This window comes from Emydura macquarii, unplaced genomic scaffold (genome assembly GCF_026122565.2).
Source record: "Emydura macquarii macquarii isolate MOO-44397 ecotype Brisbane River unplaced genomic scaffold, CSIRO-AGI_Emac_v2 contig_3044, whole genome shotgun sequence".
In the NCBI taxonomy this organism is placed as follows: Eukaryota; Metazoa; Chordata; order Testudines; family Chelidae; genus Emydura; species Emydura macquarii.
Window position 1 is genome coordinate 2,258,178 of NW_027133181.1, and position 16,158 is coordinate 2,274,335.

At 38.5% G+C, this 16,158-nt stretch overlaps 1 protein-coding gene across 1 annotated transcript in view; it reads left to right on the forward strand.

The window, feature by feature from the left end:
• FAT4 (FAT atypical cadherin 4) overlaps nucleotides 1-16,158 on the forward strand; it is a 211,982-nt gene that overhangs the window by 160,597 nt on the left and 35,227 nt on the right. Inside the window, exons 8-9 of the mRNA XM_067530230.1 lie at nucleotides 606-856; nucleotides 4,483-8,832. Coding sequence (XP_067386331.1) covers nucleotides 606-856; nucleotides 4,483-8,832 — 4,601 coding nt within the window. The remainder of the gene's footprint in view (nucleotides 1-605; nucleotides 857-4,482; nucleotides 8,833-16,158) is intronic.

Below are 16,158 nucleotides of genomic sequence, written 5' to 3' on the forward strand. Positions count from 1 at the left end.
GCATTTCCCACATCAGTGTGTACCCTTTGGGACAAATAGTAGGGAGCTGGAAAGTTTCCTACATTTCCCCTAGAGATACTGTCTCTGGTGCTGCCCAACCCAATTATACAACATAATGGGATTGTTCTATTTGGAGGCCAAAACTTGTGGAAATGATAAATGATGAAATGATGAAAAGATTATTTAAGCGGTGGATACACAGGGCAAAATACCAAACTCAGCTGCAGATGTCTGACCTGGTTTTTTAGTTAAGTACACTCTGGTTTTTTCCATTTCTAGTTTATAATTATTTATTATTATTTTTATTAGTGTAACACACTTAAGACCTAATCAAGGTCCAGGTATTGTGCTAGGTATTGAACACAGAACAAAAAGATAGTCACTGGCTCAAAGAGTTTACAACCCAAGTATAAGACAAGAGACAAAGAATGGATACAGACAGATAGATGGGGAAGCACAAGGAAACAATGAGACAGTATTGGTCAGCATGATAGGCAGCGGTCTTAATAGTTTAAATAATTTATTATTATCATAATGTAACAAGGTTTCTTTCTTATGAGAATACTAATGGAAAATGTCTTTTTTTTTTTTCGTCTTTTGAACAGCTATCGTCTTATTGGTGGTAATTCACAATTCACAATCAACCCATCAACGGGACAGATCATCACCAGTGCACTATTAGATAGAGAGACTAAGGAGAACTACACCTTGGTAGTTGTGGCCAGTGATGGTGGCTTTCCCAAAGCCCTTTCCAGTTCCACGAGTGTGCTTGTCACTGTTGCCGATGTGAATGACAATCCTCCTAAATTTCAACACCATCCTTATGTCACCCATATTCCATCACCTACAACTTCAGGTAATTTGATAATGGTGGCACTCCAGGTACAGGGGATAATGTAAGAATCTGACCAAATGATAGGTATTCCATAAGAACTTTGTAAAATACATTTCCCTGTAACTATTTTGCATTGTCTGTTACATTTTTGGTGTGTGCTGCTGGAATAATTAACAAAGTTGAGACAATGAATGGATTTGGATTAGTAATTATAAAGTATTTTTCAGTGCTTTTTTTTCTCTTTACAGCCACATCAAATCATACTCTTAGTCTTTTGAAGCTCACCAGTTACTGTATATGCTGTATTTTCCAGAAGAGCTGGTATTTTTGTTTGACTTGTTATTAATTCACAACAGTAATTTTGTAAAACTAGATTAGTTAATCTCTATAAAGAGCTTTGAAGATGAAAAGTTCTATAAACTTTATTATGGAGAAAAAACATACAGAACAGTTGATGTGACACCTTTTAGTGGACCAAAAAATAAATTTTAACATGCAAACTTCTGTGATGAAAAGGTCCCTTTTTCAAGTTGCCATCTACTGAATCCCAAAACTTGTCTAATCAAGACTGTTCTGGGTAGGGTAGGGAATTTGTCTTCCTATGTGTTTCCCAAGTGTACTTGACACCTCTGGTTCTATACAGATCATAATATTATTTTGTTTAAGAAAAGGTAGCACATCATCCACAGTGTATTATACACTTTTTAAAATGATTAATCCTTTTTTTACTTTACAGTTTATTTCTTTGTGAAGGAAAAGAATACTTGGGGTCTTAATCTCATTTATTTTAGGGCCCTTTACATCACTCTGATAGAGCAAAGGATCCTTACAGTGGGCATGACTTCCACTTCCACTGACCTTAAAGTCCCTTTACGCTTGCAGTGTTATAACTGGGCTCAGTGTAAATCAGAATCAAGCCTTCAAATCTAAAAGAGAAAGAAATGATAAAATTACATTTAGAGGAAGGGATGATAACTGCCGTTTCTGCCTTTCGGAATCTGTGTCACTGAGAAGGTCTTAGAAAAGATATCAAAAATATCTTTTAATGATTCTTGTCTGTGTTACATTTTAATTATAAAAGCTTTTCTGGAGACTTCTTTAAGTCACATATCCTTTCCATTTTGTATAAATATTCATAGGTCCTGCATCATTTGCACCTCCAAATTTCACATGACTGTAGAATTGAGTTGCTTGATTATACAGTTTGTGTTTAAACAAATACGATAAGTACATCAGAAGTGAAAAAGCCTGAAGTGCTGCCTTTATTAATATTTTTCATTCTTAGGATGAGCACTTCATAGGATGAGTAGAATAGGTTAAATACAGAATGTTAATATCACTCATTAATCATAGAAAGTCATAATGTTTCATAAATAATAGATGTCTAGTTATTAACTGATCTTATTCAGTTTATTAGCTTTTATAAAATACCTGAAATACAGGGAGGGTTGTGATTACTTAGAAAGGTTTTTAAGTTGTGTAATTATGAGATGATATATTGCAATGGGTTAGAATTCACTACTCGAGATTAAAATAACCATTCCACAGGCACAGTGCTGTACTCTAGAGTGAGTACTGGTTTATTGTCATATTTATTTTTTGCAGGTTTTTGTCTCATGGTAATCCCAAAAACATTCATATATACATTGGTCACAATTAAAAAGTGTCTTATACTGAAATATCTCTGGAATAACTCTGGAACCTCTACTCTCTCAAAACAGCAGAAGGTTTTAAAGTGTGATCACTAAAGGGTGACCAGATGTCCTGATTTTATGGGGACAGTCTTGATATTCGGGAATTATATAGGCACCCTCCACCCCCGTCCCGATTTTTTACACTTGCTATCTTGTCACCCTAGATCACTGTATGTATCATAAATTCACAAAGTTGCATATTATTGCTCACATTGCAAGGATCTAACACTCTGTACAGACAAGCAGACATGTTTCCTGTACAGAAGATTGTGAAACATATTTATTTATTTTTCTTTTTAAGAAATATAATATCACATTGTCAAGCAATTGTGTCCAGCCTTCTAAATTTTAAGTGATTCCAAACTGTCTTTTAAGGAAAGATGCATTTTATCCATACCTCTTCCCCCTATCAGAACAACAGTATCAACAAAGACCTTTGTTGTAAAAGATGAAACTTCATACATTATGAGCAGTGTACAGCTGGTTTGAGATCAGTAACATATGGGTAGATTTCTTTTGAAGGTTTTATTTTCAATTTTCATACATTTAGGCAGAGCATATATGACTTATCCAATATTATCTGGTAGTGTCCTACCATTGTTTTTAACATAAAACCTTTTTAATTAGAAAAGGGGGGAAAAGTCAAAATGAGTCAGTCACAATTTCTTTGGACTTCACCAACTTAAAAAACAGCAAATAAACTTAAATAAAACACTTTTTTTTTAAATCATAAAATTGAGAACCTGTATGCCAAACAAGCTTCAGCTAAAAGGAAATTTTAGAATCCCTTCAAACTACTCAAAAAAACCACTGAAGTTAACGGTTTTGGCAGGCACAGCACTAATTGTAGTAGATAGTCTCAAAGACAATAACATTTAATTTTTTGCTGTGGTTACTTCACAGTGGTCTTAATGCACACTCGGAGACAAGAATACAGCTTGGTTGCTTTAATTATTGTGTCAGGCTTAAAAATGGGGCTATGACAAGTCATCACAACCACATAAAATTAATGTGCCAAACTGAAGCAGAACTCTTAATTTTGTCCCAATCTTGTCACGCTCAAGTACTGCAGTACTGCTGTATTTTGGTATTGTTCTTCATCTTGCAGTTCCTCCCTTTAGAGTATAAAATGTTGCTCTCCAAAAAATAGTGACAAGAAGAAATGGTTTAAGTGGACACTGTCAAAGTCACTCCTGTCCCTCACAGATTTTGCCTTCAGAGTTTGAAAATTACATTATTTATATAGAGATCTGGTATGAGCCATGAATCAACACTAGCAAAGCCAGTGAATGGATGTTCAGCATAGTGGACATTCAGCATCAAATCTTCAAAAGCATGCATGCACAATTTATGCACGCAAGTACCCAGATACATGAGCAGTGTTGGATTTGCAAGTGCAAACAGATACGTGCAAGTGCAAACCAAACTGTCAACATATGCTGGATTACAGGCACACCTAATTGCTACATGTATACAAAATATGCAAAACATAGAATCATCTAAAATACTATTAAATACCATGCAAAGTATTAGACTTAGAGTTTTCATATAATCTTAGTTAGGGAATATTGTCAAAATGTGATGCGAAAGTTTCAGAAAATCAGAGATGCATTTGCTAACATTTGTACATACACGAACTTTTTTATTTATTTTATTTTATTTTCTGTGAATTTATCTGATTTTCAGGCACAAATGTTGATGTATGCACGTGCATGCATTTTTTTGTGTGCATACAAATAGTCCTGCAGTGGTAGAAAATTTGACTTAATATCTCATATTCCCTTTTATACTTATGAAAAAGGGCTAATTTTCAGAACAGCATTAAGTTAAATAATAGAAGAAAAATAACAGGACTGGTGTGCATAGTTCCCAGTGCTTCACAGTGAAAAATTACTTTCAAATGTCCTATTTTTATTACACAAAATTAATTATCCTCTTTGTTCTCCTTGGCAGGTTCATTTGTGTTTGCTGTGACAGTCACAGATGCTGATTCTGGGCCCAATGCTGAGCTTCACTATTCCCTCATGGGAAAGAACTCTGAAAAATTCCATATTGACCCAACGAGGGGGGCAATTATGGCTGCTGACGCACTGACAGGGGCTTCTGAAGTGACTTTTTCCGTTCACGTAAAAGATGGTGGCCTGTATCCAAAAACAGACTCTACAACGGTAACTGTGAGATTTGTGAACAAAGCAGACTTCCCTCAAGTTCAAGTTCAGCAACAGACTTTCATATTTCCTGAAAATCAGGCAATTGGTACTCTTGTCACCACTGTTTCTGGGTCTTCGTCCAGGGGAGGTTCCTTGTCTTACTACATTGCTAGTGGTAACCTTGGCAATACCTTCCAGATTGACCAACTAACAGGACATGTGTCCATCAGCCAACCTTTGGATTTTGAAGAAATACAGAAATATGTGGTTTGGATTGAGGCCAGAGATATGGGCTTTCCTCCTTTCTCCTCTTATGAGAAATTAGAAGTAACAGTGGTAGATGTCAATGATAATGCACCAGAGTTTGAGCGAGATCCATTCATTGCTGAAATAATAGAGAACCTTTCACCACGTAAAATTCTGACTCTCACTGCTGTGGATAAGGACAGTGGCCCAAATGGACAGGTGAACTATGAAATAGTTGATGGCAATAAAGAAAATAGTTTCAGTATTAATCGAGCCACAGGTGAAATTAGAAGTGTCAGACCTATGGATAGGGAAAATTTGGCTTGCTACACGCTAACCATAAAAGCTTCAGACAGAGGTACACCTCTTCAGAGCACCACAGTAAAAGTTGTTGTTAATATTTTAGATGAAAATGATAATGCTCCCAGGTTCTTACAGATATTCAGTGCTCTTGTGCCCGAAAATGCACCTCTGGGTTACACAGTTACACGAGTCACTACGTCAGATGAAGACATTGGTGTGAATGCTATCAGCAGGTACTCCATAAGGGATACAAGTCTTCCATTTATCATAAATCCTAGTACCGGGGACATTACAATCAGTAGACATCTAAACAGGGAAGACACAGACCGCTATAGAATCAGAGTTTCTGCACATGATTCTGGGTGGACAGTAAGCACAGATGTGACTATATTTGTGACAGATGTCAATGATAATGCTCCACGATTCACAAAAACATCCTATTACTTAGATTGTCCCGAGCTTACTGAGGTTGGATTGAAAGTAACTCAGGTTTCAGCAACAGATCCTGATGAAGGATCTAATGGCCAAGTTTTCTACTTCATAAAATCCCAGTCTGAGTTCTTCCGAATTAATGCAACCACAGGGGAGATTTTCAATAAGCAATATTTAAAGTATCAAAATTCCAGTGGTTCCAGCAACATCAATATCAACAGGCACAGCTTCATAGTTACTTCTTCAGACCGAGGCAGTCCTTCTTTGCTGAGTGAGACAACAGTCACAATCAACATAGTGGATAGCAATGACAATGCACCACAGTTTCTTGCTACTAAATATTTTACCCCTGTGACTAAAAATGTAGGAGTTGGTACTAAATTAATTAAAGTTACTGCAGTTGACGATAAGGACTTTGGACTGAATTCTGAAGTTGAATACTTCATTTCTAATGAAAACAACACTGATAAATTTAAGCTGGAGAGCAGTTCAGGCTGGATTTCTGTAGCTTCGTCACTCATGACAGATTTGAACCAAAACTTTCTGCTTAAGGTAAAAGCAAAGGATAAAGGTAATCCCCCCCTATCATCCGAGGTTTCTGTTCAAATAGTTATCACAGAGGAAAACTATCATACACCTGAGTTCTCTCAAAGCCATATAAGTGTTACTATCCCTGAGAGTCATGTTGTTGGAGCCATTGTCAGGACTGTTTCAGCAAGGGATAGGGATGCTGCTATGAATGGACTAATCAAATATAATATTTCTTCAGGAAATGAGGCTGGTATCTTTGCTATTAATACATCCACAGGTGCATTGACTCTAGCCAAACCCCTTGATTATGAGTTATGCCAAAATCATAAGATGATTGTTAGCGCTACAGATGGAGGATGGGTAGCTAGAACAGGTTACTGCAGTGTCACTGTTAATGTTATTGATGTGAATGATAATTCTCCAGTATTCAGCCCAGAAGACTACTTCCCTAATGTATTAGAAAATGCCCCAAGTGGGACAACTGTTATCCGTCTAAATGCAACTGACGCTGATTCTGGACCTAATGCCATGATTGCATATGCAGTGCAGTCCTCAGATAGTGACCTCTTTGTCATTGATCCCAACACGGGAATTATCACCACCCAAGGATTCTTAGACTATGAAACAAAACAAAGTTATCATCTAACTGTGAAAGCTTTTAATGTTCCAGATGAAGAACGATGCAGTTTTGCTAGTGTCAACATCCAATTAGAAGGAACAAATGAGTATGTGCCACGTTTTGTGTCCAAGCTTTACTATTTTGAGGTCTCTGAAGCAGCCTCTAAAGGCATGGTTGTGGGAGAAGTCTTTGCAAGTGACCGTGATATGGGAACTGATGGAGAAGTCCACTATCTTATCTTTGGCAGTAGCAGAAAGAAGGGTTTCCAGATTAATGAGAAGAATGGACAAATTTCTGTTTCAGGTTCTTTGGACAGAGAAAAGGAAGAGCGAATCAGTTTGAAAGTTCTTGCAAAAAATTTTGGGAGCATTCGCGGTGCCGATGTAGATGAAGTAATTGTAAATATCACTGTATTAGATGCTAATGATCCTCCAGTTTTTAGCCTAGAGGTTTACAATATACAAATCAGTGAAGGTGTTCCTCCAGGGACCCATGTCACATTTGTAAGTGCCTTTGATTCAGATTCTGTCCCAAGTTGGAGCAGGTTCTCCTATTTTATTGGTTCTGGGAATGACAATGGTGCCTTTTCCATCAACCCACAGACAGGACAAGTTACTGTTGCTGCAGAATTGGACAGAGAATCTTTACCTGTCTATAACCTAACTGTGTTAGCAATTGATTCAGGAACACCTTCAGCAACAGGAAGTGCCTCTTTATTGGTAATTTTAGAAGATATCAATGATAATGGACCTACCTTGTCTACCAGCCAGGGAGAAGTAATGGAAAATAATCGTGCAGGAACTCATGTGATGACACTTCAGTCATCAGATCCTGATCTCCCTCCAAATCAAGGCCCCTTTACCTACTACTTGCTTAGCACTGGCCCTGCAACTAGTTATTTTAGTCTTAGCACAACAGGAGTTTTGAGCACAACTAGGGAAATTGACAGAGAGCAAATTGGTGACTTCTACTTGTCAGTGATTACCAGAGACTCTGGCATTCCTCAGATGTCGTCCACAGGAACTGTACAAATAAAGGTAATAGACCAAAATGACAATCCATCGCAACCTAGAACAGTAGAGATCTTTGTTCACTACTACGGCAACCTATTCCCGGGTGGAATTTTAGGCAATGTGAAACCCCAGGATCCAGATGTTTTAGATAGCTTCCGTTGTTCCCTTACTTCAGGAGTTACAAGCCTCTTTAATATTCCAGGGGGCACTTGTGACCTGCATTCCCAGGCAAGGTCCACAGAGGGAACATTCGATCTGACAGTCCTTAGCAGTGATGGGCTACACAGTGCAGTTACTAGCAGTGTTCGGGTTTTCTTTGCAGGGTTCAATAATGCCACAATTGACAGCAGCATTCTTCTTCGCCTTAGTGTGCAAACTGTCAGAGATTTTTTGACAAATCACTACCTTCACTTCCTGCGTATTGCCAGTTCACAGTTACCTGGATTAGGAACTGCTGTGCAGCTCTACGGGGTGTATGAAGAGAGTAACAGAACCTTCCTGATGGCAGCTGTGAAACGGAACAACAATCAGTATGTGAATCCCAGTGGCGTGGCGACCTTCTTTGAGAGCATCAAAGAAATCCTTTTCCGTCAGAGTGGAGTACGGATAGAATCTGTGGATCATGATTCATGTGTACAAAGCCCCTGTCAAAATGGAGGAAGCTGCTTGAGAAGGCTGGCTGTGAGACCTGTTTTAAAGAACCACGAGAGCATCCCAGTAATCATCCTGGCAAATGAACCTCTTCAGCCCTTCGTGTGTAGGTGCATGCCAGGATATGATGGTAATTTGTGTGAAACTGACATTGACGAATGTCTCCCATCCCCTTGCCACAATGATGGGACTTGCCACAACTTGGTGGGAGGATTCTCATGCAGTTGTCCAGATGGTTTTACTGGAATGGCCTGCGAGAGAGACATCAACGAGTGCCTGTCCAGCCCTTGTAAAAATGGTGCTGTCTGCCAGAACTTCCCAGGAAGCTTCAACTGTGTTTGTAAAACTGGCTATACAGGTATGATCTATTTGTCCTTCTGGAATTAGAGTGTAGAGGAAACAGAGAGAGGGTACAGATGTTTTTTGAGTACCAGTCAGATCTGCTCCAACTATGATGATCAGTCTAAATATGAGTATTCCAAATAAGCAGAGGAATAATCAAAATAAGATGCTGAGAGTAAATAAAACTGAGCAAAGAAACTAAGATGCTGACAGTAACATTGTTCTTATTGTTCTATCCTCAGGCAAATGTCACCCTGCAGATCCTTGTTAGAAAAAGAGATTTCACAAAACTATCCCATTTGTTAAATATGCTACACCCAATTCCAATACTTTAAAATATTATTTTCTTATTATTATGATTTATATTACAGGAGCACCCTGCATGTGCTAAGTTGTGGACAAACATGTAAGGAAAGTCAGTCTCTGCCCTAGATTTCTTACCATGATATAAGACAAAAAACAAACGAAGGGTGGGGCAGGGGAAACAACAGATAAGCAGAGGGATCAGGGAGAAAGGCACATGTATGTTGTTTCCACGTTTTGTTTGTTTATGCTTTGTTTTTAGCCAACAATATAAATGAATGTTACATTCTTATCACACCTGAGGATTAAATTCACTTCTCCCTGTGGAGAAAGAAATGAGTTACTGGGCATAGACACTTCTGGCCATTTTAGGAGAAATAACAGGTTCAGAGGGCAGACCCTTTATGGTGAGATCAGACAGTCCTAGGTTTTAGGAGACAAAAGGAAGATGTGTTCAGATTTTGCAATTATCAGGACTAGACAGTTTATCATGCAATTATCAGGACTAGACAGTTTATCAAAGTCTTACACTATTTAATTTGCCAATTAAAATGATTTCAGCATGATTATCTGACAGTCTTAAATGATTCTTAAGGCTTTGATTCAGGAAAAGCATCCTTATTCAGGACAGCACGTAAGAAGCATGTGCTTAAAGTTAAGCACATGTTTAAGTTCCAGTGAAATCAGATGCTTAAGTGCTGTCCTGAATAAGGACAAACTTAAGCTTCCGGAGCCAGAGCCTCAGAGTGCTTTACAAAGTAATGTTCTTGGGCTGGTGTGATTTATTGTATTGGTGCAAGCGGACCCTAAGCATCCATGCTTATTTTGTCTTTGTTTGAGTTCTGAGGAGTGTAAAGAAAAAAACAGGCTTGTTTTTTGTTTTGTTTTGTTTGTTTGTTTGTTTGTTTTTGAAGGATATAATATTATTAGTCTGAAACATTAGAAAAATTCAAGCATAAGAGTTTACAAACATATTTGTATTAGCCAGATTTGACAGTTTTTTCCTAGTGAAGATCCTGAAGGATAAATGTTTTGTATTATTAAATGTTTCATTTATATTTAGAGAAAGATGTGAAGAATAGGGGACAGTTGCATATAAAAATACATACTGTGTAGTTATTTCATGCTTTAAGTCGAAGTATGGCATGCTAGGCATTTTCCTAGTTTTACTGATGCCTAAAGATGTTGTCTTTAAAGGGTAGAAAAAATAAGGTACTAGTAACTTTCATTCACATATGATTCTTGGCACTTACATCTACTAAGCCAGTTTGAACTCTGCGTTTAATGACAATCTCTGAAACCAAAGAGAGAATCAGTTTGCTATTGGCCATGATGGCTGGAGTTAGTGGGATTCACCACTGCTTTGGAACGCCACAGGTATAAAATGGGAGCATCGTATGAACCAGGCCCAGCATACTGTGATGTCTGAGTGAAACATAAGAGCTCTAACATGCTCATTTCAACTTCTGTTCCCCGTCTGTACAAAAACTCCACAATTTACCATTAAGATCTGCTTAGAAGTAGGAAAAGCTCACTGTCTTTCAGGTGCAGTGAATAAACTTGGAGTAACCCTAGGAAAACAACAGAGGAATTCAAAATACGTTTTTTTTCCTACAGAGGAATGGGAGTCCAAATCATTTGATAACATGACATTTAAGGACCATCTAAACAAATCCTAACCAATATTTATGGCTACTTTCTCCAGACATAATAAAAGGAAAACTAAGAAAACCTAAATGAAAAGATTTACTCCAGGGTTTCAATAGGTCTTTCTCAAGGAATATTATTATGAATGAATGTGATTAGGGGGCAACAGTTGGTTTGAAAATTCACTATAATAGCCTGCGAAGTTGAAATTGCTTTCCCCATATGCCTTCCTATGTTACCTAACCTGCCCTCTTCTGAAATATAATTGTCACTACTTGTTATGTCTTCTTTTTGTGGCCCAAAGTCTTCAGTCAAGACCATGGCCTTTTTCTACTAGACACTATACAAACATGTACAAAGTCCCTGTCTTGTAGAGTTTACAGCCTGAGACATGACAAGGGAAGACAAAACAGAGAGAAGAGGTGGTACGGAGTTACTGGATGCAAGATTATAAATTAGCTTAATGGTAATGCATATGTATCTGTGGTTTGGTTTGGTTTTTGTAGGGGGGTTTTTGATTACTGCCCATTCCTTTCTCCAGACCAATTGCCTGGAATTAAACATTCAGGTAAATTGGTGGTTCTTATGTCAGGATTTGCTCTTTGAAGTTATGCTGCTATTATTGGGCTCCTGCGCCTCTCCTGCTATGGACCCAGAGAGTCTCTTCCTCATAAGGTTTCCCCTCTGGGGTTTCTGTGCCCCACATAGCTGGTGGCCATGAAGAGTAGCTACTGAGGCTGTATGCCCCATTGCAACTTAGCCCAATACATGTAGGTGGCAGGAACCTTGCCTCAAGTTGCTCTACTGCTCCTCCCCAGTGAGGAGGTGATGGGGCATCTGTCCTCCAAGTAGCTGCAGAGGGAGAGGGAGATATTTGTTAAGTTAGGGTCAGCATGGTATTACAATTTGCTAGTGTTTGCTCTACCAGGCTAATACAAAGACTCGTTTGTAAATGATAAACTGAGCTTAGTTCATTTAAAAAAAAATCAGATAAATATAAAAGAAAAAAAAATGTTTGGTAGATTTCAAAACAGTGGATTCAGCAACTTCATTTAAAGAACAGCCCTGACTGCTAACATATGGTCAGCACAAGAAGTTTCTTGATACAAAAGACATGGATGTGATCCGTTGTGTGAACTGCATCAGGAAACTGCAGAGCCTCAGGTCACTAGCAATTATTGTTAATTGACTAGAGGTTCTAATTAAGTTAATGATCCAGGATTTTATTTCACATTGAATTAGTATATCAGATTATTTTGCCAGGAGCATGGCAGAATAATTCTAGGGCACCCATCCCTCTTTAATGCTTTAAATCATTAACACTGGAGGTTAAATGGGCACATGCTTGCTGGTACAGCTCAGCAGAATGCTTTGTTGGCGTTAGCAGGATACTGTAACATCAGCCTATAGCGTGTAGATGAAGTTAATGAAAAGTGCAGACGACTTTTGTGCGACTAATGTCATATTAATGCTCAACCCTTATCAAACGTAAGTTAAACATGACATTTGTTCTGCGTTGTGACAGATGCTTGTAAACATACGAACATTTTAATGAATTATATTTGATGGGTTTTGAGATTTTCATATGGTTTGAGCTAGGTTTTCAAACTGTGTACTTAACATGGTGCTCTTGCATGTGTTAGTTAAAACTATTTGTCAGCACAAATAATTGTAAAACAGAAAATCAGCGAGTTAGACATTTTCAGATTGTGAGTTCTAAAACTTCATAGATCAACTGGCCTTTCAGGAAACATACAATTCTAATCCAAAGATATGAAGAAAAAAGTGAACTGATAGTTCCTTTCTGCTGGTAAGTAGCTAAAGTTAAATATTACTTAAGTTCCTGAAAACTAAATAGCAGAGAACAAAAAAAAAAGATACTAAAGTTTTTATCAACAAAGCAAGATAACTTTAAAGGTGGATGTCAGTAGAGCTGATTGGATAATTTGCTCACAATTAATAATTCAGTAAATTTAGTTTTTTTTTCTGCCTGAAAGCTATTCACAAACGTGTCCTGAGTTCTATAAATGAATTATGCATATGTCTATGCAAACAAGTTTCATCGTATGGATTGTTTGTGAACTATCACTATTCACTATTGGTTATTTATGTAGTGAGACTGATCACCTAAGTCACATGATATAATATTCATGTATATGATTATTATATTGCCAACATACCAGAATAGAAGGAGGGAAAGGGTTGTAAGATTAATCTTGTTTCCCTTAAACATTCTTTCCCCAAAAAAAGAAGTAAATAAAAGGCATTTGACTAAAGACACCTCTACTGATTTAACAAAGAAAGCACAAAATTGTATCTTCATGAATACACTCTGTGTGCCTAAGTGAAAGAGAAGAAGCCAAAATACTTTTCTCCCTCATCCTACCTATGTGGAGATGAGTAATTCCATTTCAAATGCAAGTAGCAAGAGCTGGTGTAATTCGGTGTACTAGATGTATAGTTTAATGGCTGCTCTCAAAATAAAAATACTGTACCTCTTAATTGAATGTGCATGCAGCATCAAGAGACACCAACACTGTAGTTCTTGTGTGTAGATGGATATTAGTGCTTTCCAACACAGGCCTTCTGTTCAATGTAAATTAGAGTACATGAGTTGTAGATCTTTGTAATGGCTTACTTCAAGACAGAGAGGGTAGACTTACTTTTATTTGATTGATTATGTTTTGTCAGCTGCATTTCACTTCATCACACTGTGGAGGTAATTTAGTTCATTCCACAGAACAGCATTATAAAGACAGATTACCTCAGAGCAACATCATTAAGGTTTAAACAGTCTGTTATAATTATGTCTATTAATGATGATCAGGTTTTGTTTTGAAAAGAGTCACTTTTAAAAGGAATATACTTTGTGGCTTACAATAGTTTGCCTACCCTGCCTGAGATCCCTTCATTTCCTATTTTCCAGGCTTATTATGATAGAGGAATGTAGATTTGTTAAATTGTTTCAAATTCAAAATTAAAGTTTAAAAGAGGGACATATTGAGGCATAGAATGTAAACAGCCCAAATTAACCAAAGTTTAACCCAGCAGCTTTCAGTTGGTACACATTTTATTTATCATTAACAAAAGGTTTGGTTCTTAATTATTTGAAATGTGGTTTCATTTGTCTGCGACCTTTGATCCTGACTGTAGTAGCTTGATTTGATCCTGTCAATATCAATTAATTCTGTCCCTACTTAATCAATCTCTCTGGGACATTTTGTCAGTGACAGGAAGATAATTTTTTTCCTTTTACCGATGCCCAAATCAGGAAGGAATCACCAGTCTGACAAACTGCATCATCCACTGAACAGTGGTATTGCAGACGCATTACAAAACGTGGAAGGTAGAGACCGAGTTGTCCTCGGAGCTGCAATGTCCACACTATTTTCAGTGCACTAGTTCGAGCCCTGCAAGCATGAGTCTACCTGTACTGTGAGGCTTCCACCCAGCTGTAGTGTAGATATATTCAGAGAGAGAGCAAGAGATTGATTCTGTAGCCCAGTGGGTAGGGCTCCCACTGACCCTGGGTCTAGTCCATTCACTTCAGTCACTCTTCCATTATTTGTCAGTGGTGGAACAGCTTCAACAGGATAGATTGAGAAAGCCCGACATCAGAATATCCCATAGTTCAGTGGTTAGAGCAAGCCCCTGTTCAGATCCTTTCTCTACCTCTGGCAGAGAGGGGGGAATTCAACCTGAGTCTCCCACATCCCAGGCAAGTGCTACCTTGCTTTGCCAGGCAAGGCAACTACCATGCTAAAAGTTATAAAGTGGACATCACCGCTGCCACCTCCTCCTGCCATATCTTGCAGAGTGAGGCAGGCACCTAACTCATTCGTGCAAGAAATTCCTTAGGCTCCTATGCCACTTGACTCCAGCCACGTTCACATTCATTGATGGCAAGAAGAAATAGGCACCTCCCTGCAGCCCAGACTTAGATGCCTATTTCAGGGTAGGAAGGGAACCTCGCACGCCATCCCCGTCGGCATCTCACATGGTTACTGTATGCAGGTCCATGCCTAGCATGTTAAGTTTTGTGACTCTCTTTCTAAGGCCTTGTCTACACTAGCACATATACCAACAAAACGTTTGTCGCTCAGGGGTGTGAAAAAAACAGCCCCCGGCGCAACATAAACTTTGCCAGCATAAGCGTTTGCGTAGCCGCGTTATGTCGATTGGAGAAAGCTCTCCCACCGACATAATAAACCACCTAAATGAGCGGCGGTAGCTATGTCGGCAGGAGAGCGTCTCCTCCCCACATAGGACTGTCCACACAAGCGCTTATGCCGGCAAAACTTATGTCACTTAGAGGGTGTTTTTTTCAAACCCCTGAGCGACAAAAGTTTTGCTGGCATAAGTGCTAATGTAGACTAAGGCACCTGAGTCCCTTCAGGGAGCACACCCTATTTTAGGATTTTAGGAATTTAGGATCCTAGTATTTAGGAATCCAGGCCGAAGTGCTCATCCTGACAGACCTCCTGTGATTCATCAGCTGGCAGATCTCAGGAAGTCAATGATATGCTGGGACTCAGCTTCTGAGCTTAGTTGTCTGAGGGACTGGGTGCTAGGTGTGAGAGGGCATGTATTTGTGGGGAGGCATAAAAGCTAGTAACCAGGACTGGTGAAGAGAGCTCTTGAGTGGGACTGGATAGCAGAGTTCTGTGCTAAATCTCTGGATCCCACTGCTTTCACTAGTTCCTCAGCCCCAATATCCAGCCCCAATTCCTGAACTCCCCTACCACAAATCACTGTCTGTTTCCCCTTTATTTTTATTATTTAATTTAATTTAGTTTAAAAATTATTATAAAAATGAACTCAGAGATAGCTGTGGGTTGCTTGGGATGATGTGGAGTCTGGTCCGTGGAAAGGAAGAAGTTGAGGCTGAGAAGGAGCATATAGATGGGGTGTTTAAAGACAACTGTTTATTGCGTTTTTCAGTGTGTTTTGGAGGAAGGTGCATTGTGACTTTAAGCTAACAAAGTTTTTTGTCTGTGTGGGAATATGTATAAATCTACTCGGCAGCCATACTGCGTCAGCCACAGGATGCAGCTCTATGCCCCACGAATATTAAGACTTGGCACACCTGAGCCCACCCTGGTTTCAAAATCATTGACTGATTCCTCCCCTCCCTCAGATTTGATAACCTGAAGCACTCAAACATATGGAAACAATGTTACTTTTTATATCTCCTCAAAAAAAAAAAAGGAGTCTTTGGTTAGCAGATGCACAGTAATCCAAATCTGTGAAAATGGAATCTGAAAGATAAACTTCCCATAGTACTGAAAAGTTAATAATCATTTGGCGATATGTTCAACTCCAGGCCATAATTTACCTAAGGAAATCAATGTGCTCACTCCTCAAAAAATTAGTATTAGACACACGTGTTATT